General features: G+C 44.0%; 1 protein-coding gene across 1 annotated transcript in view; it reads left to right on the top strand.

Annotated features, from left to right (window-relative positions):
- The window catches only part of AIG1 (androgen induced 1), a 421,887-nt gene that overhangs the window by 343,197 nt on the left and 50,955 nt on the right, over positions 1 to 27,735 (top strand). Inside the window, exon 4 of the mRNA XM_088451753.1 lies at positions 8,527 to 8,642. Coding sequence (XP_088307879.1) covers positions 8,527 to 8,642 — 116 coding nt within the window. The remainder of the gene's footprint in view (positions 1 to 8,526; positions 8,643 to 27,735) is intronic.

The following is a 27,735-nucleotide window of genomic DNA, read 5'->3' as shown; positions in this document are numbered from 1 at the left end:
GCAGTGATTTTCAACCTTTTTCAACTTGAGGCACAAAGCGCAAGATTTAAAATTGCCAAGGCACACCATCTGGCAATGCAGCGTGCGAGACAGATGAAAAAACATACACATTGGCCTCCGCAGGAATAAAACACACTACATTGGTCTCCGCATAAATAAACACATACTTTGGCTCCAGAAAAATAAAACACACATACATTGGCCCCGGAAAAATAAAAAACACACATACATTGGCCTCCGCAGGAATAAACACACATACATTGGCCACAGAAAAATAAAACATATAATGTGGCCACCCCAAAGGAATAAAACACATATATTGGCCTCCACAGAAAAAATAACATTGGCTGGCCCCCACAGAAACAAAAACTCCCACAGAAACAAAAAAAAACCAAAACACATTGCACCCCACTAAAAAATAAAACATTGCTGGACCCCACTAAACAAAAAACATGGCTGGACCCCACTAAACAAAAAACATGGCTGGTCCCCAAAGGCACAAAAAAACCCACATTGCTCCCCACTAACACATAAAACATGGCTGGTCCCCACTAAGAAAAGAAAACATGACTGGCCCCCACAGACACAAGCAAAAAAACACATTGCTCACCACCTTGTCATTCACACACTGCAGCAGGCTACCGAGTGTGCGGGCGGGCTTCCAGGCAAGCGACCGGGCAGGAGGTAAGAGAGAGAGTGCGGACTGGCTGATTGGCGCAGGGCGCTGGTTGGATGACTGGAGGAGTGTGCGGGAAGGCAGCGGCCAACGTGGTGTGCGTGACCTGTGATGTCACGGCGCCGCATCTTTTGGAGGTCACTGCCCGGGCGCGCCTGAGTTTCCCAGAGGAGCTCAGCGGCCCGGGCTGCTGCAGTACTGTAAAATGTGCCCGGCGGCTCTGACCACTGCGGCACACTTCACAACCAGCCACGCGGCACACTAGCGGTTGAAAACCGCTGCTATATAGTATACATTTGGAGTACAAGCAGTGCTCGTTTTACACAATGCCAACACCTTTTTTTGGTATTACTTATTGTATTACTTAATAGCTGTTGCCCGCAGCTTCGACGATGATGAAATCACTTCTGCCAACATTTTTATTATTTGAGGTGTTATAGTTATATTTGCATAGGGTCCCTGTTGCTGGAGTGACCAGCAGCGCTATACAGACTGGTGGCAGCAGCACCTTCACCCACCATTCACACTAATGTCACTGTGTGCCCTGTGCACAGACTGGTATGTAGCCTATCCTAATCAAGTGAACGCGAGCCCAAAGCACCTCTCCCCCCACCTCTTACCACCTGCAGGTGAGGCGGTAATTTTGGGTGCACTACATAGGTTAGTGTGTGAGATACCATCAAAGGAACAAATACAGGTCACTGAAACGTGCGATGTGATATATACTGCATGAATAGATCCACAAGTTGCTTATCCGGCCCAAGGCAGCAAAATCCGAGGAAGGCATCTTGGGCGCACTGTGTCGTTTCTTTGTTATCCATTTGTGATGTACAATATTATATTCATGTTCAGTACTTTATCTCCCCACATTATTCGCCGGCTCGTAGATAGAAGGTAGAATGCATTTCCGGACCAAGAGCGGGCGTCTTGGGCTGCCGGCCCAGTATTCTTGATACCCCTGCTGGTGCCCAAAGTCAAACAATGCCAATAGGAGTTACTCCACTGTCAACAGTGAGACCATCCAATCTTTATGCTGGCATGGTTTATTTTGTGCTTTCCCCTTGATAGATGGGACAAAACCCTGTCTCTGGGGAAAAACTTTATTTAATGGAGCCCTTATATAAAGCCTTACATTATTAGCTTTATACTGAAGTTTATCTTTTTACTATCTTTTTACTGAAATGTTACTAATTCTAAACCGTGAACAGCAAAGCTGTAGTTAGTCTCTTTAGTGCAGAGCATATTGGCACATATCCCCTTATTCTCATGACAAAACCTCTTGGCAGTAAACAAACATTATATATTTTCTTTCCTTTATCCATATTCAGGCCCAACTCTCCTCCCTATAGACATAACAAGAGCTTTAGCCAGTGGGAGCAGAAGGTTTGCTAATCTATACATTATCTTCGGATAACTAACCATGTAATTCAACTATCCAGACAATGCTGTTGCATTTACAATGTTTATTGAAATCAAATTTGTAAGTCATGTATACCTACTCTGTGTTTCACAAGTGAAGATTTAAAGTGTGTACTGTACATACAGTGAAGCATATAACCTAGTTCTCTAGCATTTTTTATTTGGTACTGTAGGTTAGCTGGTGTGTTTAGTGTGTGTCAGTAATCTGACAGAAATTAGTAGATTCTGGAGTCATTTATGGCAGAAAATTCAAGAGCAGCACAGTGCAAAGTCCTGGGGAATTTGCTTGTGACATGGTGTTCACCAAGATAGTAACTATATGTACAAAAAATATTGGGTTTTAGAAATACTATTTTAAATATTTGTGTATCAAGATTAGCAGGTTTTGTGTTTGGCACAACGCAAAATCACATAACGTTGACTTAATTAACATTTTTTCATATAGAAGTCCTTCTGACACCACAGTTTTTCTTCACCAGTTTGATAGTCTTGCATCACTACTCTGTGGATAAACTTGCTTTTTTATACTCAGTGTGATGTTCTATCAAAACCTTGTGTGATCTGCAGCTGAGCAGATTTCTAGTCATTGTGTATGGATTCACAAAGTACTGCTGTTTTCTGTGTCTATAGGACAGAAGAGAAACTAAGGGCGGCGTTCAATTAGCCCCGTTAACTGAACGGGGGCTAATTGATCGCCAACCCGTATTCAATTAGCTTATCAAGGATTTCTTTATTTTCGGATCTCCCGAGACCCCCAAAATATACCCGTTAACTGCCAACGAACACACAGGTTTGTGAACTCATCACGGATCCTGTGCATTAACGCCTTATAATTCATATTAACGCACATGTTTAACTTGCATTAACAAGGCTATAAGGCGATTGAAGCGTTATAGCCCGAGGCTACCTCTCATGATTTCTCCCAAGAAGTGGCCAGAGAGAGAAACCTATGTTGCTGGAAATCAAAACATCAAGTACACTCCATTGGCTTAGCCACATAAAATCATTTTACCTCCACTTAAGTTGGGCCTAATAAAGAATTACTTGAAATGTCTGGATAATGAAGGCCAGGCTTTCAGTTATCTGAAGGAAAACTTTCCGAAGTTAAGCGAACCAAAGCTAAAAGAAGGCATATTTGTTGGCCCCCAAATAAGGAAACTGCTTACAGATTTAATATTTAAAGCTAAATTTACAGAAATTAAGTTGGCTGCTTGGTCCTCCTTCAAGGCTGCTGTGTGTGGATTCTTAGGGAACAGAAAGGAGGCCAACTACGTGTCCATCGAGAATTAACTATTGGACAACTACAAGAATATTAAATGTAGAATGTCACTTAAAATTAACTTTTTACACTCCGATCTAGACTTTCTCCCTGACACCCTGGGTAGTGTAAGTGATGAACAGGGAGAACATTTTAACCAAGACATTCTGACAAAGGAGCACCGCTACCAAGGACACTGGGATCCTGCAATGGTGGTGTACTACTGCCGGTTCCCTTTTAGAGAGACCAAAGAGACACTGTACAAACAGAAAGCGTCAACATCCTATTTCCCTAAAGCAAAATTACCTTACATTCTATCTTTTATTAACAATTTAATTACTGCTAATTTGGATTGTTAAGAGTTTCTGCAGGTTTTAATCGTTTCTGTAGTTGTATTAGTGTTTTCTAAATGAATATCGATGAGAATATTTAATTTCTATAGAGATTAATTGAAATCTTCACATATCTTACTTTTTCAGATATACAGTAGCTATTACCACTTTTGTTATATGTGTGTATCTAAAGGTGGGTACACACCTGAAAGATATATCTGCAGATGATGGTCGTTCATACACACTGAACAACCATCATCTGCATGCTGCAGCAGGTCGGGCTGGACTGGGGGCGGGTAGGGGGCGTGACCTGATCATGGGAGGTGTGACCACGCCCCCTTAAAAAAAAAAAACCTTTTGCGACGCGGCGCTACGCGCTGGGGTGGGGGCGCTGTGTGTCCTTCAGCCCAGCGCACAGCCAATGGGGGACGCGGTCAGCGTGATCGCTTCCCCCCTTTGACATAGGAGACTGCTCGGGCTGCTGCTTTAGCAGCCTCGGACAGTCTCCCAGTGCAGCCCAGCACACAGCAGTGTGTGCTGGGCTGCTGTGGATGGGGAGCTGTGCCAGACCCGGGTTAAGAAGTACCTGCTCGCGGCTCCCCCCCCCCTCTCTGCACCAGTGTGTACGGGCGATTGGCTGATCGCCCATACACACTTGCCGATGGACAGATATGTCTGCAGACACATCTGTTCATTGGCTGTGCAGCACAGCCAATGCGATATGTCTGTGAACGACGTTGTTCACAGACATATCGTCTGTACAAACTGGCCGACGGGGGCAGAATATATTGGCCGATCAATTGATCAGCCAATATATCGCCCAGTGTGTACCCAGAATTAGAAATGTGATGTGATAGAGAAAATCAAATTTTCACACTGGATTCAATATCCCTAAATTAGGAGGAAACACATATATTTAAATTTTTTTAATTTTGTTGGGTAGTGTTATCGTTATCATACAAGTGCACAGGCCATGGCCTCCAACAACATCATCACACTCACTTAAATCATACTATCAGGTCGGCACTGTGGGTGGGTGGAACTCGTCAGTGGTGGGTGGGTCTGGTAGTGGTGGTAGACAGAGCTTGGCAAAGATGGGTGGGTCCGAGGGCGTGATGAAGTAATGGCATCATTGTACCCCCGTCCCCACTATGCAGTGCTGTTATTAGTGTGGAGTAGGGGGCGGAGCCACTATAACGTGAATTAGTAAGAATTGCGCCATCGACCACCCATGGCCGGCTGGCCCCACCCAATTTTCGAGAGCCTCCCGGCCATTGCAGGAGGGTAGGCAAGTATGACTTAAATGTTTTGTGAACACTGTGATTATTTATGGAGGTAGTTAACAGTCAGAATAACGACAGTATAATGTCAACTAGAGAATGCTGACACAGTAATGTTATGTAAAGCATTTTAACCGTGTTGACATTATAACTTTAAACATGACCATCATGTTTAAAGTTCTAATGTTGACAAGGTTTTAAATGGAAAAAGGAGGGGGATTTAACCCCCTATTGTACCTCAGCACACTGAATAATACCTGCAACAATATATGAAGACTATATGGTCATAGAAATTCAGAGATATTAATTGCATGCATTTGCAAATACATGGGAGGCTGCTGGGCCACGTCACGGCTTCTCTGTTACCAGCAGTCCCTAACACTAAGGGGTTCACGTCCGGGGCGCAGTGCACCCCAAAAAACGTCCAGCCCAGGACGCCCCCAGGGCATCACACGAAAATGGAAAAAGAGTGACAGTGCAGTGTAAAGTATAGCTGTGTGTGAGTAATCATTAAGTGTGGAATGAGAGGTTAAAATATATGTGAAAAAATACATGAATAATAAACAAACATAAAAGGTGATGTGAAAAGCAACTATGTGTATTAAGTGGTGATGCCCTGAGGAGGCCCAGCCAGACCAGTCCCAGGGGCCCTACGCCCAAACGCTCACCCCAAATGTAAAATATACCAATTATAAGGCCTCATGATAAAGGCACATATATAATTTTGTCAAATGTAAGGCCTCATGATAAAGGCACATACATAAATGCATCCAAATTGAGAGCCAGCTTACCTGGGAGTCACCCCTGGGAACTCCAACTAGCACTACTAGAACCAGCATGCCCTACTAATGCTGGCTCCTTCATGCAACTCGTAACAAACAAACAAAAATGGCAGCTGCTCAATCAATCTAGCAGTACTAATCAGGTGCATGAAAGGGAGGGGTCAGACTAAGTAGAAAAAGGAGGGGGATTTAACCCCCTATTGTACCTCAGCACACTGAATAATACCTGCAACAATATATGAAGACTATATGGTCATAGAAATTCAGAGATATTAGTTGCATGCATTTGCAAATACATGGGAGGCTGCTGGGCCACGTCACGGCTTCTCTGTTACCAGCAGTCCCTAACACTAAGGGGTTCACGTCCGTGTTAGGGACTGCTGGTAACAGAGAAGCCGTGACGTGGCCCAGCAGCCTCCCATGTATTTGCAAATGCATGCAACTAATATCTCTGAATTTCTATGACCATATAGTCTTCATATATTGTTGCAGGTATTATTCAGTGTGCTGAGGTACAATAGGGGGTTAAATCCCCCTCCTTTTTCTACTTAGTCTGACCCCTCCCTTTCATGCACCTGATTAGTACTGCTAGATTGATTGAGCAGCTGCCATTTTTGTTTGAAGGTTTTAAATGGTCATGTTTAATTTTCATAATGCTGACACTGTTAAAATGCTTTAAATAACATTACTACCGGGTCAAAAATTTTGACTGTCAGCAGATCATACCGAACACGATTATTTGAAATGCTTCAGATTTATGTGCCATGCCCAATTTAAAACTGAGGACATCTCGTAAGGAGTTGACCACTGAATATTGGGCTCAAAAGCCTAGTCAGACATGCCATGAAAATGTGGATGCATAACTGACATTTAAAATGAATGAATTTATATGGAGGTTTATTTTGGAGACTTGTTCTTCATATATATCAGCTACAGAGTACAAAGACATTGGGTTGTTATGCCTAGTTCCAAGTAAATCCATCAGTTCAGTAACACTTACCTATATTCATTGTTTAGCTCTGACTCACCCATATTTGCTGGTAAAGACAATGAAGGTAAAGAATAATGATTATGTAGATAAAGTTAGCATTTGGTTAAATTGCTGTAATGATGTGTAAGGATGAAAGGAGCAAAGATAGTCAGTGGCTAGAAATGACATTCCATCTAGAGCGCCAGTTATTCAGTGTGCACCTTTTTTACATGCCTAGTGAGCATTTGATGTGTGCGAAAACTAACATACAGAATGCTTTGACAGTTCTAGCATGATATCCTATTATCCTTAAATGATTTGCTACAAGCTGTGATAGCGCTATGGACACTAGATTTAAGATTACACTATACTCAACATAATCTTATTGTCCTAAAGCCATTATATTCAACTCTTCAAGATATGGATGCAAAAGAGCGTTTGGCCCTGTCTGAGGTGAGCTGTGTTCTCACCTAATCATGCTGAAGACATCCAGAACCATTTGTGAATAATCTGCCTCAGTGGCAAATGCAGGATTTCTAGAGGGGGGTTTCCAAATGCTTGATTTTAGAGTGAGAGTGGCCTGTCCATGAAGAGGACATAATTAGCACTTATCCAGCTTTAATATGTGATATACAAAGTATATTGTGTTGCATAATTCCAGCATATACAGGACCAGCGATCACAGTGAGCCATTCGATGCGGCAGTAGGTCCATCCTGTCTGAGCAGAATGTTTTTTTCAGATGTGGGCATCATTCCTGAGCATTGGAGCAAGTTCAGGAGTCTGAGGGAGCAGCAGAACTTAGCACTGCCCTGGAAATATATGTACATATCGGTCTCCTTATGTACTGGATAGTGTATTATTATACAGTATTAATTATTAACCAGTGCATGTTTTCCACATCTCCTAGTTGGCGCACAGGTTTATTTATTACTGGCTGACACATTTTAAAAGATCCACAGTTGGTGCTAATCATTTCATTTGTGATACTGAGAAGAACATGCAGCACTAGTAACATTCTATTATATTACTGTTTCTATTGTGGCCATGGTGTGTGCTGGGGAGGGGGGTTTCCAAGCAGACGGAAACCCCCCTTGCATTTGCCTATGTGCATAATGATCAAGCATATTTCCTTTTTTGCACATAGAGTTTGACAATACAGGGCTCTACACAAGGAACTTCTATTAAGCGTCTTTGACATTTCAATCTGAGGTGACAAATTAGAACAGTAAAATCAGGAAAAGATGGGCCAATTACTCTCCTGAGGAGGTAGAATTTTTACATCTATTTCTAACTGAAAATGCTCACATTGAAATTATTTTAAATTATTAATTATATGAAATATTGTAGAGAATATTTAAGAACTGATAATGTTAAGCACACCAGCCTATTCAAATTATATTAATGAGAAGACAGCATATTATAGAAATATACATAAATATAAGATATAACAGATTATACAGTAATATACTGTGTTACATTGTATGCTATAATGTGCCAAAAACTTTTTAATCCAACTATTTACCAAAATTAAGATTAAAAATGTGCATAATTATTATTAAAACGAAAAAATACAAAACATAATAGATTATACTTTAAATAGTTACATATTTTTTTATATAAAATAAATAATATTATGTATTGGAAGTTTTTATTACATTTTATTAAAAGATGCATCACTGTTCTACCTCCGTTTTTAAAAACCAGAGCTCATTTTGGCTTCGCCTCAATTAAATACTTTTTTTCATACTATAAATTAATTTACTACAATTTTTTACTAAACAGATGTTTTTTCTATTGTTTTATATAGCATACAACTGTGCTTCCTTTCATATTAATCGAGATGAGGACAACCCATCATCAGTATCCCAGCAGAAATGGTGGTGTTGCAACAGTCTGCGGCTTCTCCGTTTGCTATATTTTGTGGTAAGATTCATGTTACATGTTTGTTCCATTTACAAGCAGTAGCAGATTTCCTTTAGATGGTCAATTCATTCCATAACGTTGAACTATGTTTTCCCAAAATGTGTATGTTTTTAGAAACGTTATGCCAAACCTCAGATAACAGGAATTAGTTGCCCAATCCTGTGTAAACACTGATTATTCAATACTCAATTTTTGTATCTATGTTTCTTCCAAAGCAAATATTTCCTTTTTTGGAATGGATTTTGTTTCATTTTCATTTCTTCAGTCGGTGCTATCAAGGTAAAACTTACCTCCCTAGGGTGTTTGAATTTTAGAATATTTTTTTACTGTAAATGTGTACTTTCTCATAAAAACCAAATTAAACACAACTTTTAAACATCCTCTATTTCTTACTGTATTTGGAGTTGTCAAGGTTGATAGGGTGGGAATGACAACTGGGAACATAAAAATATAGCTAGCGGGACTTAATAGCATTATTATTCTATTCTATTTAAATTATTTTGTAGCATATTAAGAAGAGTGTATAATGTGATTTGTTATAAAATTGTTTGGTTATCTACAATTTATATCTACAGTAAATATCCATGATCAATGTACTGTATATGATCTTTCATTATCTCATGTCACCACTACAACCTTTTTTCAATAATTTTACAAGTTTACTTTAAAACTTACATTTGACTTCCAAATGTGACTGTCCTTCAGTGCAAAGTGTAGCCCAAGCCATTGGGTAGTTTCTGTAACACCCTGTGCAATTATACTATGCAGTTGGACCTCACCAGATAGCTGCAATACTTGCCAGTCAAGTGTGTGTCAATCCTCATAAAACTGCTTATCTAGATTAAAGTGTGAAAACTTTAGTTGTGTCTAGGGGATGCGTTTAAGATTCTGTACCGGCCCCTGTCGGGATAATGAAGATCAGGATGCCGCTGTCAGACTTCTGCCCGCCGGCATACACGCACGCAGGGGGGGTTTCTGAGTACCCAGAAACACACACCCCCCCTGCCGTTGATCAGTAAGTGTATTCCGGACTGCAATGAGTGCGGTCAGCACTTCACAGTAACAAGCACTCCACAGCCGGCGACGGGTAGTGCACTCAAACTACCCGGCGGCGGTGTGTTTGTTTTAGCAGCCAGTGAGAGTCAAATAGACTACTTCCGGCCTGGAGCTCACTCATGAGCTCCACTTTCCGGCTCCCACAGTGGGGCACTGTATAAGGGACACTACTGGGGGCACTGCATAGGGGGACCACTACTGGGGGCCCTGTATAAGGGGCACTGTATAAGGAGCACTACTGGGGGCACTGCATAGGGGGACCACTACTGGGGGCACTGCATAGAGGGGCACTGTACAGATATATGGGGCACTACTGGGGACACTGCATAAGGGGCACTACTGGGGGCACTGTATAAGGGGCACTACTGGAGGCATTGCATAGGGGGACCACTACTGGGGGGCACTGTATAAGGGGCAATACTGGGGGGAGGGGGGTCTTTAATAAATCATGCTGGCTGTATTTGTTTGCCTGCAACATTTATGTTTTTTAGTGATAGAGGTGTGTGCGTCTGTGTCAGTCAGTGTGTGTACCCCGTGATAGGCTGAGTGGTATATTTTACTGTGGTGGTCCTAAATCCTGTGTAAGCTGTCTCTCTCTCTCTCTCTCTCTCTCTCTGTCTTTATTTATATATATATATATGTGTATATACACATATACATACCTTATATATGTATACTGTATATATATTTCTTTGTGGCTAGATGTTTTTTCATTGGTTCGGGAACCAAGGATTTTGAAACCCCCTTATCAAAATCCTGCGTTTGCCACTGTGCATCCCGTCCAGCGGTATATCATACCGATTCGTGTCTAGGGTGGCAATTATATCCAAAGGCACCATTAATTAATTTGATTATCTTAAATATAAAGATTATTAATTGTATTTATTGTGTTTTTTTTAACAGAATGAAGGGAGGTACAGAAAAATAAGGTGGTCAGGATAGAACATAGGGCAGGGATACGCAGACCCCACACAGTCAATATATGGATTTATATTATAGCCCTCACACTATAATGACCAGAATCATTATTTGTAAATAATGTGTGCTCCCTAATTCCTTTTAAGAAAAAAGGAGCAATACTAATGTCCTGAGTGGGTGATATAGCCAACAGAGCCAGATTAAACGGGGGGTGGGGGAACAGGGAGCAAGCCTCCATCTCTCAGAGTGCCCCCCAGCCTTTACTAACAGCAGCAGTGCAGGAGTGCACTGCGAGTTGTAGAAATCGAAAAGGAGAGGGAGGGTGGAGTCCATGCAGGGGGACGAGGTTATACGGTAATGTACAGTCAGTGCCTACAAGAGTAGCAGCAAACATTATACCCAGTGTGTAAGGTAAGAGGGAGGGGGGACACTATACTATCTGTCTATATGTATGTACAGTATGTATAGAAGTGAGTTACTGTATGTATGTATTTGTGTGACTGTATATGTGTGACTGTGTGTATATGTGTGTGACATTATGTATGTGTGTGACTATATATTTATGTGACAGTATGTACAAGTGTAACTGTGTATTTATGTATATACTGTATTTTTGTGACTATATGTGACTATATACTGTATATATGTATTTGTGTGTGTGACTAAGTATGTATGTATGTATGTATGAATTTCCCCGAACTTTCATGATTTTGGTGGGATAATGCTATTTTTCGAGTACTGTCCCAAACATGGGCTGGAGGAAAGGTAGGGAGTGCAGCTCAGCAGCTGGGGAAGCAATGTGGTGTGATGTATGGCCACGTCACCTTTTTGAGTACATGCCCAAGACTTGTACACAAGGACCCAATGCCTGTGTCCCAAATGTTGCACTTTAGGACTTACCTGCTCCTCGAGCCCCCCAAAACCTAAATCCAGTTCTGATAGCCAAGCATCTTTTGTTTCCTTGTTTAAATTGACAGAATTGTAATGCACTTGTGTATCTATAATGGGTGCAGGCTGTTTGCTGCACATGGGCCCCTGAGCCAAGAGGGCCCACATCACCCACCCTGCACACATTGAATACATTTACCTTGCATAGTACTTTATTAGTGGTTTTATGTAAGTTTGTAAAAAGTTGGAATTAACACTTAAAGCTCCCATCTGCAAGTTCAAAGAACCCCTCTTCCATCAATACAACATCTCCACATACCTGTCCCACATAATTTAACCCATCATTGGGCTTTTTAGAGAAATGTACCTGAAAACTGATGTCTTTATTGGCCAAATTAGCTTAATGTGTGTGATTATTCTTTGGGAAGGGTGTACCAGAGGTTCTGCACTGTGTCCAGGCGCTTCAGAGCAGCACTCTAGAGACTGGGGAAAGGTAAGTGTAACTAAATATGGGTGCAGGGTGGGCTCCCCTGGACCCAGTGGCCCATGTGCGCCGCACACCCTGCACCCATTATAGATACACCCCTGGATGGTTCTGTGTTTTCTATCATAAAGATGTGTAATCCATTGGAGATCCTTATTAAAATCTGCAAAAAGTTGTTGTACCAAAATACAATACCTTTGTTTTCACATGGCTAAGACCACTAGGGCCTGATTCAGAGGTGGACGCTGTGGCATCAGTTCTTGCATCTGTTGCCAGGTTTGTGGTGCGATAATATGCAAATGCTAGCTTCTGCTTTCCCCTGGCATAGTAGCCTGTGTTACACCACCAGTGAATCTGACACACCACCATCACTTGCACCAGCCCTATAGCTGGTTCCGTTTCTCCTCCTGAACATGGCCTCTATGGGTGGTGCTCTGGGTCTGAAAACACAGCCATTTTCATGACACGTCCGTGACACTCCCTTAGCACATCCATGAGAGGACCTTTATTTGTGTTCAGTTTAGGCTACCTCCGAAGTCGCCAATCAGGAAAACCCATCACTCTGCCACTCCATGTCTGATACCTTGAGGCCTAACTAGGGTATTTGGCGCCCAGGGCAAGATGAAAACTTGTGCCCCCCCTTGGCGCGCGTCAAAAATGGGTGTTGCTACCTGACTGTATTTTAGATTAATAATGTGTAGTTGTTTGATATAGTTAGAATTTACAGGAATTCACTGTACTAGCAGGTGGTGCAGTTGGTAAGGTGACTGACTGCAAACCATGAAGGTGCTAAGTTCTATTCCAACCTATGACTGTATTTTAGATGAATAAGAATGTGTAGTAGCTTGATATAGTTATACTTCACAGGCTCTCTCTATAGTAGCAGGTGGATCTATTGGTAAGGTGTCTGACTGCAAAGCGTAAGTGTACAGGTTCGATTCCCAGCTATGACTGTATTTCAAAATGTGAATATGACTGAAGATGTGATCAGACGCTGTGAGAGATGCCAGCCCAGGACTCACAGAGCAGGAAGAAGAGATGCCAGCCCGGGACTCAGGACCTCATTCAGAGTCGGTCGAAGCGGCCGCACGGTCCTACGCCACCGATATTTGCTATACTGCGCATGAGTAAAGTTCGCAATGCGCGTGCCCAAACTAGCCGCTGCGATCAGAAATTTCTCTCTCCTTGAACACAGCCAGGTCGGTAGTTTGAGTGACATATTGAGGCGTTTGTGGGTGGTAACAGGGGAATGTGCTTGAAAACGGGGGAGATCCGAACGCAGGCGTGCCTCATTATGCAAACAGCATTTTATGGGAGTGCATACGGTTTATGGGAGTGCATAATTAACAAAGTAGCGTCATGGCACATGTGACATGGAAGGTTTTTACACTGACATGATCGTAGAGCTTAAGAGAGGGTATGGTCAACCTTAAATTCCGATGGTCTCGATTAATCCTTATATGCCCGGAGATGACGTGTAATGCGTATGAGAAGGGGGCGTATTTTTTTGTCTTCCGGCCGCTTCCTCCCCTTGATCGGCCAGCTACCGATCCGAACTTTGGGACACAACTTGCGAGGGAATCATTTGCATCTCCGGCCCCTTTTCCCGTACGACCGAGCGGCCGCTTCGACCGACTCTGAATGAGGTCCTCTGAGCAGGAAGCTACATTGCCAAGAGACGTGCCCTGCTCTACCCCACCTAGTTATGCCACTGCTGATACCGTCTGTCCTGATTGCAACAGCATCTTTGTTCATACACTCTGTGTAAGACATGCTTCGTAGAGGATTATGCGGGGTATCCACTAAACGATTTTAACAAGCGATTGCACGATAACGATGTCGTTATCATGCAATCGCTTGCAAATCGCGCATGCATCGGGGATGTTTTGGACGGAATTGACTGACGATGCGCGTGCCCGCGGGTCGCTTCCGACATCACCCGTACATGCAGGTCAACCTGACGATCTCGTCAGGTTCTGCATGAGCGGGGATGAGGGATGTGCCAGGACTGAATGAGTGAACGTTCAGTCTAGGCACATCACTAGCTATACAAATGACAGCACGATTGCAATGTCGCAATCGTGCTGTCATTTGTATATCGCTAAGTGGATACCCCCCATTACTTGCAAATAACCGTTCAACTACGTGAACATCGGCATTGCGTTTAAATTGCGTGTATCCAGGGCCAGATTAAAATCCCATGGGTCACTAGGCAAGATACCAGTTTGGGGCCCCTTCCTCTGATACATTAACACCAATAACCCTTTATATCTTTTTATGATTCTATGCCAATCAGTAAATATACCCTAAGACTCAATATTATATTAAAATACAGAAATACAATTTATTGGTGCATATACAATAAGTAATATTAACAGATAACAGCATGCAATTCAAGAATAATTAGCACTATAAGAATCAATACTCAACTTATGTGTGAACATCCTTAATTTGTCCTTCATTTCTTCAAATCTTCTGAGAATCGATGGACAGTCATTGCAGAAATACTAAGCGCAGACATATATCCCTCTCTGCCATAGTTGAATCCCAATGACACATAGAATAAGCACTTCTAATATACTATGCATTCTGCTGACCAAACAATCTAACTGGGGCCCACTATGTTACAGACAACAACTGTCTAATCTTTTTCCATTCTGATACACAAATAAGGGCTGTGTACAGACTCCTCATGACCTCTGACAAGATATGTGCAGGTCTATGAAGAAATCAACAGTTACCATTTTAACCCACTGATAACAATACTCTTCAGTACTAATTACTTACAATACATACTGTATATTAGTAAAGTGCTATACAGAGCCGTAACTACACTTTTTGGTGCCCTGTGCCAGAGAGAGCATTGGCGCTCCCCTATTTTATTTTTAAATAGGATGAAAAAGGGCCATGGCCTCATGGGGAAGGGCCAGGGAAGAGATAGGGGTGGCCAGGAGATGCTGGGGATAAAAGAAGAGGAAGCTACAAGTGAGAATGATAATAGACAGGAAAATTGACAGGACCAAACAGCACCCTCTGCCCTGCGGTGCCCTGTGCCATGGCACTGGTTGCACTACCCTAGTTACGGCTCTGGTGCTATACATACAATAAATACAAGCTACAAGCCCCAAATTATATATATATGGAGGGTGCAAGAGATTTTTCATCTCTTATAAGTTGTTACTGCTCACTCAGGCTGCATAGCCGGTGGCTGCCATAGTCCGTGTTAAGATTCAAAGTGTTAGATTATAAGTGTAATTACAATTTGATAACTATGTCGGTGTTACGCCGGAGTTAAACTGGAGGAAAACTGAGGGAAAACAAACTCAAAACCAGAACACTTTCTGAACGACAACAAGCAACTTACTTATGTGAATTAACAAAATCAACATCTTTTGCTGTATGCATATCCAGGCAACTACTTACTGCACTCACTGCTTGGACACTGCAAATACTTCCCTATCTTCGTGCTACTCTTGCTGATTGTTCTTTGTTGATCATAACACTTCGGACTGGATCAGCTCGGGTATATTGTAATTTTGTCCTCATACTACATAAATTCAATTTCGATTGCCTTTTCCAATTGTGTCACATATATCCACTGTAATCACTTGTTTAATAACTAATTCCTGCACACACCTCTCTTTATATATCACTTTTGGAGCTGCGCTCATACATTAGCAGCACTGTTCTTTACATGTATTTTTGAACATTTAACAACTTTAATCCACACTGTTTCTACATCACACAGCCTCCACTCCAGTTTTCATCTCACTTATTACCTTGTCCACAGCATGAACACCCTTACTTCAAACAACCCCCATATTCTATGTCCACATAATCCTCTACTTTATCCACCTCCATCCTCCCCCTCTTGCAGTGGTGTAACTAGGGTATTTGGAGCCCAGGGCAAATTTGAAAAGGGAGCCCCCCCACCCCCGATGTGCGCGCGCCTAAATGGGCGTGGTCACTTAAAAATGGGGCGTGTCAACATGACACACCCCTTATTTTCAAACTGAACATTGCTATCCATATGCACCTTAACCCCAGTAGTACCCCTTATACAGTACCCCCAGTATGCAGTTGTGGTCCCTCTTATGCAGGCCCATAGTAGTGCCCCTTATACAGTATCCCCAGTAGTGGTCCCCCCTTATACAGCCCCCAATTAGTTCCCCTTACTCAGTACCCCCAGTAGTGGCCCCCCCAAATGCAGTGCCCCACGTAGTGTTCCCCCTTATGCAGTGCCCCCAGTAGCAGTCCCCACAATGCAGTGCGCCCAGTAGCGGAATCCCCTTATGCAGTGCCCTTTATATGGTGCCCCCAGTAGTAGTCCCCCCCTATGCAGTGCTCTTTATATAGTGCCCCCAGCAGTAGTCCCCCCCATGCAGTTTTCCCAGTAGTGGTCCCCTTATGCAGGCACCCTGTAGTGATCCCCCCTATCCAGTGCCCCCTGTAGTGGCCTCTTCTATTATTGCCCCTAGTAGTGGTCCCCCGAGTGCAGTGCCTCTAGTAGTTGGCCCCTTTTATAATGCCCCCACTGGTAGTTCCCCCCCAAAGTAGTAGTCCCCAGTAGAGTAGCCCCCCCAGTAGAGGTCCTCCCAATGGTGCCCCCAGTAGTAGCCACCCCTCCCCCAGTAGAGGTCCCCCCAGTAGTAGCCACCCTCCTCCCCCGTTGTGCAGATAGGTTAAAAAAAAAATATATATATATATATAAAAATATACTTACCTGAATTCCTGCTCCTGTCCGCGACGCCGCTCCCGCCCGCCAATCCACCCGGGCTGGCGCGCTCAGCATTATGGGACAGACGTCATGACGTCAGTCCCATTACCCACTTGCAGTGGGTGCTGCAGCAGTCAATGAGAGTCAATGACTCTCATTGGCTGCTGTTTAACACACGCATCGCTGCCAGCGCTGGCGGCGATGCGTGTGTTATGCACAGCCTGAGCCCGCCTCCTAGCGCTATTGGGCAAGCGCTCAGGGGGAGGGAACGGGCTCAAGTGTGAAGCACAGGACCGGCGCTGGAAGCCTAGCGCCGGTCCTGTGTAAATGTGTAGCGCTGACCGCACTCATTGCGGTCGGCGCTACACTGGCTAACTAGGGCAGGCGGGCCAATACCATGGCCGGCAGCGCCCCCCCGCGCGCCGGTCCAAGGGCGCCCAGGGCACGCACCCCGCTCGCCCTGCCCTAGTTACGCCACTGCCCTCTTGTCTCCTCCACTTGCTGTTCCCCCTTTTTTCTCTCATCAGTCTGCTTCCCAACGCTCTGCTTCTTTCCCTCACCTTTCCTGTACCTCCACTCTCATCCACCTCCCTCCCTCCATGGCCTTGTTACCCCACCACTATGCCCTCGTGGTTCTGCCTGTCACCTCCAGGGCTACCAAGAGAAATTCTGGGCCCGGGTACTGCAACATTCTGTGGGACCCCAGCATGTATGGCTGCACCCATTTCTGAGTGGGTCTAGCATGTGAGATGCACCCACTCACACGAGCATGGCATAGCCCCCAGCAGCTGGAACTAAAGTATTCACTACTGTATTAGGATGGCGAGACAGTCCCATAACAGCTGCATTTTTTTATCAGGCTGTATATAGATGCTAAAATGTAACACACAATCATTAAAGTACTACAACTTTATTTCATACAGCTCTCATTTAAATAACACATAAACAATCTATTTTCTGTCATAGAGATAGATGTATGAAGGATATAATTTTTACATAACATCAGGTCATCTTAAACACGCACATTCCGCAGCACATATCCTAACCCAATGCTCCATGCTCCTTCCTCACTATCTAACCCATGTGTTTCGCCCCTGTCTGCCTTTCCCCTTTAGAAACTAAGCTCTCACGAGCAGGGCCCTCTTCCCTCACATGCTTCTCCTCCCCCCTACGTATAGTATCATTTACTCCTAACTCCCCACAACAGCACCTAACACTTGGTTGCTCATGTCCTGCTGCTTGTGTTATGCAGCTATGTTTATAACCATGTCCTTGTCCTGCCTTGTATTGTACGGCTAATAACTGTTTTTCTTGTGTGCTCATTTATGTACTGTGTAAGGCGCTGCGGAACCTTTGTGGCGCCATATAAATAAAGGATAATAATAATAAAAATTATAAACTAGAGAGGAAAGAGGAGTAAATGGCAGTGGTCAGAAAATGTACCTTAATAAAATCTTTAAACCACAAACTAAAAATAACTTGGCATAAATAAGGAAGAATTGAAGTTAGTAGTCATTTCCTTCACCTCAGTCTGAGCTTTTTACTATATTTTTTTTATATCAACACTGGTTTCTGCAACTGATCTAACATTTATTTTGTTTTTTACATATAAGATGCATTTTCTAAGTATTGCCATATTCCCCTCTTACCTAACACAAGGTGAGAGATAGTGGGTTACATAATGAAGCACACATATACAGTGAGGGTACACACAGAGATAGGGAGGTTTACATATAGAGACACAAACATACACATGGAGGAGGGTTACATGCACATATACACACATACACAGGAAAGTCACATATAGAGGCATACACATATACAGGCTGTGTCACATATATAAACACATATACATGGAGGGTCACATATAGCGTCATAAATGCAGGGTCATATACATGGAGTCACATATAGAGACATATACATAGAGGGTCACATATAAACATACACATATCATAGAGGGTCACATATAGACAAACACACATATATGAAGGGTCATATATAGGGGTGTGCACCGCCCACTTTTCGTGTTTTGGTTTTGGATCTGGATCTTTCTTTGTGTTTTGGATTTGGATTGGTTTTGCCAAAACCGCCCTTCGGTGTTTTGGGTTCTGGGTTTTGTGTTTTGGATCTGTATTTTTTTAAAAAAAAGCATAAATACAGCTAAAATCACAGAATGTGTTGATTTTTCTGCTCCTATGCTATTATTAACCTCAAAAACCTTAATTTCCACTCATTTCCAGTCTATTCTGAACACCTCACACCTCACAATAGTGTTTTTATGTCCAAAAGGTTGCACCGAGGTAGCTGGATGACTATGCTAAGTGACACGAGTGGGCGGTACAAACACGTAGCCCATCTAGGAGTGACACTGCAGTGGCAGACAGGATGGCAGTTTGAAAAACTAGGCCCCAAACAGTACATAATGCAAAGAAAAAAAGAGGTGCAAGATGGAATTGTCCTTGGGCCCTCCCACCCACCCTTATGTTGTATAAACAGGACATGCACACTTTAACAAACCAATCATTTCAGCGCCAGGGTCTGCCACACGACTGTGGCTGAAATGATTGGTTCGTTTGGGTCCCCACAAAACAAGCTGGCAATTAATCTGGCCCTGCACAAACTGGCTCTACGGAGGCAAGATGTCGTCCTCATCCTCCTCATTCACCGATTCCTCACCCTCTTCAGTGTTGTGTACATCCTCATCCTCACAGAGTATTAATTCGTCCCCACTGGAATCCACCACCACAGGTCCCTCTGTACATTCTGGAGGCTGGTCTCCCTGGAAGAGTTGATAATTCATTTTTATGAACATCATCTTCTCCACATTTTGTGGAAGCAACCTTCTACGCCTTTTGCTAACAAGGTTCCCGGCTGCACTAAACACTCTTTCGGAGTGCACACTGGAGGGGGGACAACTCAGGTAAAATAGAGCCAGTTTGTACAGGGGCCTCCAAATTGCCTCTTTTTCCTGCCAGTACATGTACGGACTGTCTGACATGCCTACTTGGATGCTGTCACCGATGTAATCCTTTAACAGACAGACGCACGCTTGTCGCTGCTGCTTTGAGGATGCAGGTGCGACTACAGCCCACACAATTCACAAAGACAGAAAAAAAAAGAAGAATTTTTTTATTGTTTGTGGAGCGCACTTTGAGGGTTACTCCACCCTTTAACAGATAGACGCACGCTTGTCGCTGCTGCTTTAAGGATGCAGGTGCGGCTACAGCCCACACATTTCACAAAGACAGAAAAAAAAAGAAGAATTTTTTTATTGTTTGTGGAGCGCACTTTGAGGGTTACTCCACCCTTTAACAGATAGACGCACGCTTGTCGCTGCTGATTTTTTGCAGGTGCGGCTACAGCCAACACATTTCACAAAGACAGAAAAAAAAAGAAGAATTTTTTTTATTGTTTGTGGAGTGCGCTTTGAGGGTTACACCACCCTTTAACAGACAGATGCACGCTTGTCGCTGCTGCTTTGAGGACAGTATCATATGCAGTGACAGTAGACTTGTCAGAAATTGTTGGCACGTCCATCAGTCCGGACCAGATGTCCAAACCGGCCCTTGACTTATGACACAGGCGCACGCTTGGCGCTGCTACTGTGTTGATGCACGTGTGGCTACATCGCACACAAGTCACAAACACATAAAAAAAATAGTTTTTTATTTTTTGGAGCACTTTGAGGGTTACACCACCCTTTAACAGACAGACGCATGCTTGTTGCTGCTGCTTTGAGGATGCAGGTGCGGCTACAGCCCACACAATTCACAAAGACAGAAAAAAAAAGAAGAATTTTTTTATTGTTTGTGGAGCGCGCTTTGAGGGTTACACCACCCTTTAACAGACAGATGCACGCTTGTCGCTGCTGCTTTGAGGACAGTATCATATGCAGTGACAGTAGACTTGTCAGAAATTGTTGGCACGTCCATCAGTCCGGACCAGATGTCCAAACCGGCCCTTGACTTATGACACAGGCGCACGCTTGGCGCTGCTACTGTGTTGATGCACGTGCGGCTATATCGCACACAAGTCACAAACACATTAAAAAAATTGTTTTTTATTTTTTGGAGCACTTTGAGGGTTACACCACCCTTTAACAGACAGACGCATGCTTGTCGTTGCTGCTTTGAGGATGCAGGTGCGGCTACAGCCCACACAATTCACAAAGACAGAAAAAAAAAGAAGAATTTTTTTATTGTTTGTGGAGCGCACTTTGAGGGTTACAGCACCCTTTAACAGACAGACGCATGCTTGTCGCTGCTGCTTTGAGGATGCAGGTGGAATCTAGACGGGATTTGGAACCGGGGACACACTACCTCCATCAATTGTCTAAATCCCACTGCACTAATGGCGGATACCGGATGCATGTCTAACACCAATATAGCAGTCAAGGCCTCAGTTATACGTTTTGCTTCAGGATGACTGCTGTCGTACTTCATCCTCCTCGCTAGGGACTGTTGGAGGGTCAATTGTTTAGTAAAAGTAGTGGTGTTCCTACTTAATCTCTGGGATGATGAACAACTCCCAGAAGCAGCAACAGCACTAGGAGGAAGTGGTTCTTGATCTTTCCCTATTTTATTTTTATCGGAGAAAGTTTGGTCCTCCATTTATGTTATATTGATATATACGTGCGGCTAAGGCGCACACAAACACAGAAAATATTTTTTTATTTTTGCTGGAGAGTAGTGCACTTTGTGGATTACACCACCCTTTAAGAAATGAGCCAGCCGGCTCTTTACTTATGGGACACAGGCGCACGCTTGGCGCTGCACCTTTCTTGATGCACGTGCAGCCACAGTGCACACAATTCACAAACACAGAAAATATTTTTTTATTTTGTTTGGAGTGTACTTTGGGGGTTACAGCACCCTTTAACGGACAAGCCAGCCATCCCTTTACTAATGGGACACAGGCGCACGCTTGGCGCTGCTCCTTTGTTGATGCACGTGCAGCCACAGTGCACACAATTCACAAACACAGAAAATATTTTTTTATTTTGTTTGGAGTGTACTTTGGGGGTTACAGCACCCTTTAACGGTCAAGCCAGCCGGCCCTTTACTTATGACACAGGCGCACGCTTGGCACTACTTTGTTGATGCACGTGCGGCTACTGCGCACACAATTCACAAACACAGAAAATATTTTTTTATTTTGTTTGGAGTGTAATTTGGGGGTTACAGCACCCTTTAATGGACAAGCCAGCCAGCCCTTTACTTATGGGACACAGGCGCACGCTTGGCGCTGCTCCTTTGTTGATGCACGTGCAGCCACAGTGCACACAATTCACAAACACAGAAAATATTTTTTTATTTTTTTTGGAGTGTACTTTGGGGGTTACAGCACCCTTTAACAGTCAAGCCAGCCAGCCCTTTACTTATGACACTGGCGCACGCTTGGCACTACTTTGTTGATGCACGTGCGGCTACTGCGCACACAATTCACAAACACAGAAAATATTTTTTTATTTTGTTTGGAGTGTACTTTGGGGGTTACAGCACCCTTTAACGGACAAGCCAGCCGGCCCTTTACTTATGGGACACAGGCGCACGCTTGGCGCTGCTCCTTTGTTGATGCACGTGCAGCCACAGTGCACACAATTCACAAACAGAAAATATTTTTTTATTTGGTTTGGAGTGTACTTTGGGGTTACAGCACCCTTTAACGGTCAAGCCAGCCGGCCCTTTACTTATGACACAGGCGCACGCTTGGCACTACTTTGTTGATGCACGTGCGGCTACTGCGCACACAATTCACAAACACAGAAAATATTTTTTTATTTTGTTTGGAGTGTAATTTGGGGGTTACAGCACCCTTTAACGGACAAGCCAGCCGGCCCTTTACTTATGGGACACAGGCGCACGCTTGGCGCTGCTCCTTTGTTGATGCACGTGCAGCCACAGTGCACACAATTCACAAACACAGAAAATATTTTTTTATTTTGTTTGGAGTGTACTTTGGGGGTTACAGCACCCTTTAACGGACAAGCCAGCCGGCCCTTTACTTATGGGACACAGGCGCACGCTTGGAACTACTTTGTTGATGCACGTGCAGCTGCTGCGCACACAATTCACAAACACAAAAAAATATATTTTTTTATTTTGTTTGGAGTGCCCTTTGGGGGTTACAGCACCCTTTAACGGACAAGCCAGCCGGCCTTTTACTTATGGGACACAGGCGCACGCTTGGCGCTGCTCCTTTGTTGATGCACGTGCAGCCACAGTGCACACAATTCACAAACACAGAAAAAAATGTTTTATTTTGTTTGGAGTGCCCTTTGGGGGTTACAGCATCCTTTAGCGGTCAATCCAGCCGGCCCTGTATTTATGGGACACAGGCGCACGCTTGGCACTACTTTGTTGATGCACGTGCGGCTACTGCGCACACAATTCACAAACACAGAAAAAAAATATATTTTTTGCACTTGGGGGGAGCAGCCCTGATGGACAGAGCACCCCCTGGACAACACTACAGCACCCTTTTAGGATTGGGACACTGCACAGGACTTTGGAGTGGGCACAGCCCCTATGGACAACTGACTGCACAACACAGTCAAGCCAGCCCCTATGGACCTTGAAGGATTGGACACAGCCCCTATGGACAACAGCAGCACAGCACAACACTACACTGCACTACACAGCCCAGCCAGCCCTAACTCCCACCCTCCCTCTTCACTGTCCACAGCCGAGTGAGAAAATGGCGCCGACGCGGGTACCTTATATAGGATGCAAAACCCGCGAGACCCGGAAGGCGGGATGATGACGTTTTGCCTCGATTTCAGATCCGAGTCAGGCGGGAAAAGTCGAGCCTGACTCGGATTGGCCTAGGATCGGGGGGGCTCGGGGGGGTTCGAATTTCAGAAATCCGAACCCGCTCACCCCTAATATAGACATACACATACAGTATATATGAAGGTTCACTTATTGAGACACACTGGAGGGAATACATATACCAGGGTCACAGATGCATAGCGGGAAGTGGGGGACAGGCTCACACAGTCAAATAGACTGGGACATAGATTGTTTCTCAATCCCTCCTACCTTGCTCTGTGGATGCCAGATTTCCCCTGACTGCTACACACACAGCACAATCTAGTGTAACCCCACCACCTAAGTGGGTCAGAGGAGTATGCGCTGCGCTGTACTAATCCGGGTTCAGCACATGCTCCTCTGACCCCAGGTGTTTCAACAACCCATAGTGCACTGCAGCAAGAAGGAGCTGAGGTAAATTGAATTCTACACCATTATCTCTACCCTAAAGCGGTTCTCTCAAAATCAGGAGAACCGCATGCCCCCTGAGACTGGGTTAGGGATCACTGCCTGCACTGCCTTATGGGTAATCCAGCTCTGCGTGTACCTCTGCATCAAGCCCTTAATGTCTATCAGTGGTTCTAAGAAAGTTGCCAGTTGCAAATGGAGCTAACCAGACTGGTTAGATAAACTCAACTAGAATGGGGAAGCATGTGGCAACACTGTGGCAAATAATTAATTTAGATGACCACGGATTATATCAATCTGGAAAGTTTATGAATCGTAATACAGAGTACACAGAATTTACTACAGACTATCAGAAAACACTTTTTACAAGTGGCTTAAATCAGCAAATTGCTTCTTTTCTTTAAAAGGGAATTGAGGCATGCAAAAAAATCTCTTAGAGAGCTGGTGACTCTGGAATCAGTATGTAATGCCGCCAGCTGTTAAGCCGCCAGATCAAATACCGACAGCGGCAGCCCGGTGGGTCGAAATCCTGACAGCTGAAGGTAAGTACCCTAACCCTCCCATCTCCCCCCCTAACCCTAACACTCCCTTCGGGGTGCCTAACCTTAACCTCCACCCCTAGTGCCTAACCTAACCTCCCCCCGTTAGTATCTAATCCTAACCTCCCCAGTCCCCGCAACCTAACCCTCCCAGGGGATGCCTAACCCTAACCTCTCTAGTGGTGCCTAAGCCTAACCCCCCCCCTACCCTAACCCTCCTGGGGGGTGCCTGGCCCTAAGTCCCCCCGGAGGTCTCTAAACCTAACCCCCCCCCCACACAGCTAGACACTAAGACACCCAGCTTGCCTTCGTTCGTTATGCCGGATGTCGGGATTCCGTAGTGGGGCTAATGATAGGTGTCGGGATATCGACGCCTATCTTTAGTCCCATGTCGGGATGTACGTGTCGGGATATCGGTATCCTGACTGCATCCCGGTGACTCCTACAGAAGATAATTTCCATTCTTATGCAGGTATATTTTAATGCCTTTAAACAGAGGGATCAATTGTTTAGCAAAGACCTGTGTCGATTTTTTTTTTTTTTTAAGAGTTAGGGGTATTTTTACTAAAATGTGGATTTTTAGAAGTGGAGATGTTGCCCATAGCAACCAGTCAGGTTCTACTTCACATTTATTTAGCACCTTCTTTCAGATAATATCTGATTTATTGTATTTATTTGGTTTATTTACAAAAATATTTATTTGTTCTATTAATAAATTAACAGTCATCATAAGATTTTTGATGGTGACTACAACATTTTTACACTGATTTTAAGATACTGTAGGTTTAGAGTCTTCTAGAAGAAATTTGGATAAAGGCATCCATCCTCAGTGTATTTTGACTTGCACATATCCCAAGATAAAAGACATTTAAAGCACATACCTGTATATTAGATACTCCTCCCAATCCCCTTCCCCCAGCAACTCATATGACCATGAGGAAGGAAGGAGTAGAAGTCACATTAAATTGATTATATGTATGGGTTTAACAAACATATACTTATCAGTTGTAAAAATAATAATCACTATTTATAGTTCAGAAAAGTGTAAATTTTTACACTTAAAATATATGTATCATAAATATACCAAAGAATTAATGAACTGTCAAGTGCTAATAGAAATCCTGTATCCACAAGATTGAAACTTCACATATATGAAGAAGAGTCTAAATATTTCAACAATATGTGCCAAGTATATTAAAAGTTGCTAACCAGACTCCTCATTTGACAATTGTAACAAGATATTAAAAGTCACTGTAGCATTTCTACATAGGAGAGATTTCTCTTCACAAACAGTGTATGTTAAAATGTATTGGGGGTGAGTACTCACATCCCTGGAAAGATTAGCAGTATGAAGTATTACTCTGAGCATTCTTTTACAGCTATAAGAAATAGTTCTTCATTTACTCTTCTTCTGGACGCTCACTTATCATACAACTGAATGTGGCAATGTGGGTAATTTCTAATCCTATTGCCCTATTTTCCTTTAGTCTTTTACCCGTCCCAATTTCCTTTGGCTTCTCTATCCTGTCCCCTTAGTTGCGTTCTACTGGTAGTGTTTGCTGTCCTAGTTTACATATCATCTGTAATACAAAATCCAACCTTTGATGTGTATGGAGTAATGACTATTTCCCTTGTGTCCTTGTTTTACACTTCTTGAATGACTATTCTAAACTACAGTATTACACTGAAGTGCCAAAAGTCATGGGATAGCAATATGTAAAGGTAATGATAGGTGGTGTCACCATACTGTGACGTCTCGGAAATGCCCAGACCTGCATCAGTTGTAATCTGACATCTCATGAATCAGTTTGAACACCAGCTAGGTTGCTCAAGGCGATGTGAATCATCAGATTTCGAACAGAGCATGATAGTGGATGCCCGACGGATGGGACATTCCATTTCCAAAGTTGTGCAGACATTCAACATTCCTTCGATCTACGGTGTCACATGTGTACCAAGAATACCTATTGGAAGGCATTACCACCCACCGTGGACAGCAATGGCCAATCATGGGTGGTTAATGATCATGACCAGTGGCGCCTGGACAGAATTGTCCATGGTAGCAGACAAGCGACATTGGCTCAATCGCATCCACAACTAATGCTGGAGGTACCAGATGCATATACAGCAGGTCAGTGCAATTTTCTTTAGCTTTCATGGCTTATGGGAGCAGAAGAATCATCAGAGCGCGCCCGTATTCACACGTGTAGCGTTCCCGCTAGGCTGTTCTAGCGGGGCGCGGCGCCCTGCCCTCCTTCTGGAAGGCAAAAAGCGACCTGCCCTCCAGAAGGAAGGCAAAAAGCACCCTGCCCTAACAGCCTGCGGGAGCCGTCTTCACCCGCGGGTCGCAGTGTCCCGTGGGTGAAGAAATGTGCGGTCACCTGGTCACCGCCGGAGAATAGATGCCGGGCGCATGCGCCCGGCATCTATTCTCCCTGTCTGCAGGGCTTGGGGGCTGCCCGGCGTGTCTGTAAGTGCCGGGCACGCCCCCAAGAGTGACGAAAAGGGGACGCGTCTTATAGACACGCCCCCTTTTCGATGACCACGCCCCTTTCTCGGTCGCGCGCGTGCCTTCGGCACGTGCACGAATGTGCCCTCTCTGGCTCCGGCACCCTGCCTCACGCCGGAGCTAGAGTGAGCACTACACATGGGATTGTGATGTCTCTAATTAAACCTTGGAGGACTAGCAACATGCGGTGTGGTTCGATAAGTCACAGTTTCAATTGTTTCGGGCTGATTGTAGGGTTAGGGTGTGGTGCACACTCCATGAGGTTCAAATCAAATTAAAAGTGTCATTTTTGGTACACAATGAATTAGGACTCAAGCTGCCTCCCACATACATGCTAAGGGACACCACATCCCTTAAAAGAATATCTTAAAATAAATTGTAGGTGGGTTAGGGGTGCTTAAAATTCCAAAAGAATGTGATCAAATGTGATCAACCATATGTATAGATATACCGGTGAAAATATGGCAATTTATTAGTCACACTATGGGGTTTCACCCGCGGCTAATTTTCGAGCTAAAGTCCCGCGGGGATTAGCTATTCAATAAAATGAGCCCTGTGATGCGATGAGGTTGAAGCAGGGTTGAGCCCTGTGAAGTGGTGTGGTTCCGGAACAGGGTTGAGCCCTGCGGTGTAACTAGAATCCGGAGCGGGGTTGAGCCCCGTGATGCAATGAAGGTTGAAGCAGGGCTGAGCCCTGTGAAGCAGTTTAGTTCCGGAAAAGGGTTGAGGGTGTGACTAGAGCCCCGCGATGCGGTGATGATAACT

Source organism: Taudactylus pleione, unplaced genomic scaffold (assembly GCF_031769625.1).
Source record: "Taudactylus pleione unplaced genomic scaffold, aTauple2 ptg000006l, whole genome shotgun sequence".
In the NCBI taxonomy this organism is placed as follows: Eukaryota; Metazoa; Chordata; class Amphibia; order Anura; family Myobatrachidae; genus Taudactylus; species Taudactylus pleione.
The sequence above is the reverse complement of the archived record's forward strand: the minus strand, read 5'-3'. Positions and strand labels throughout refer to the sequence as shown.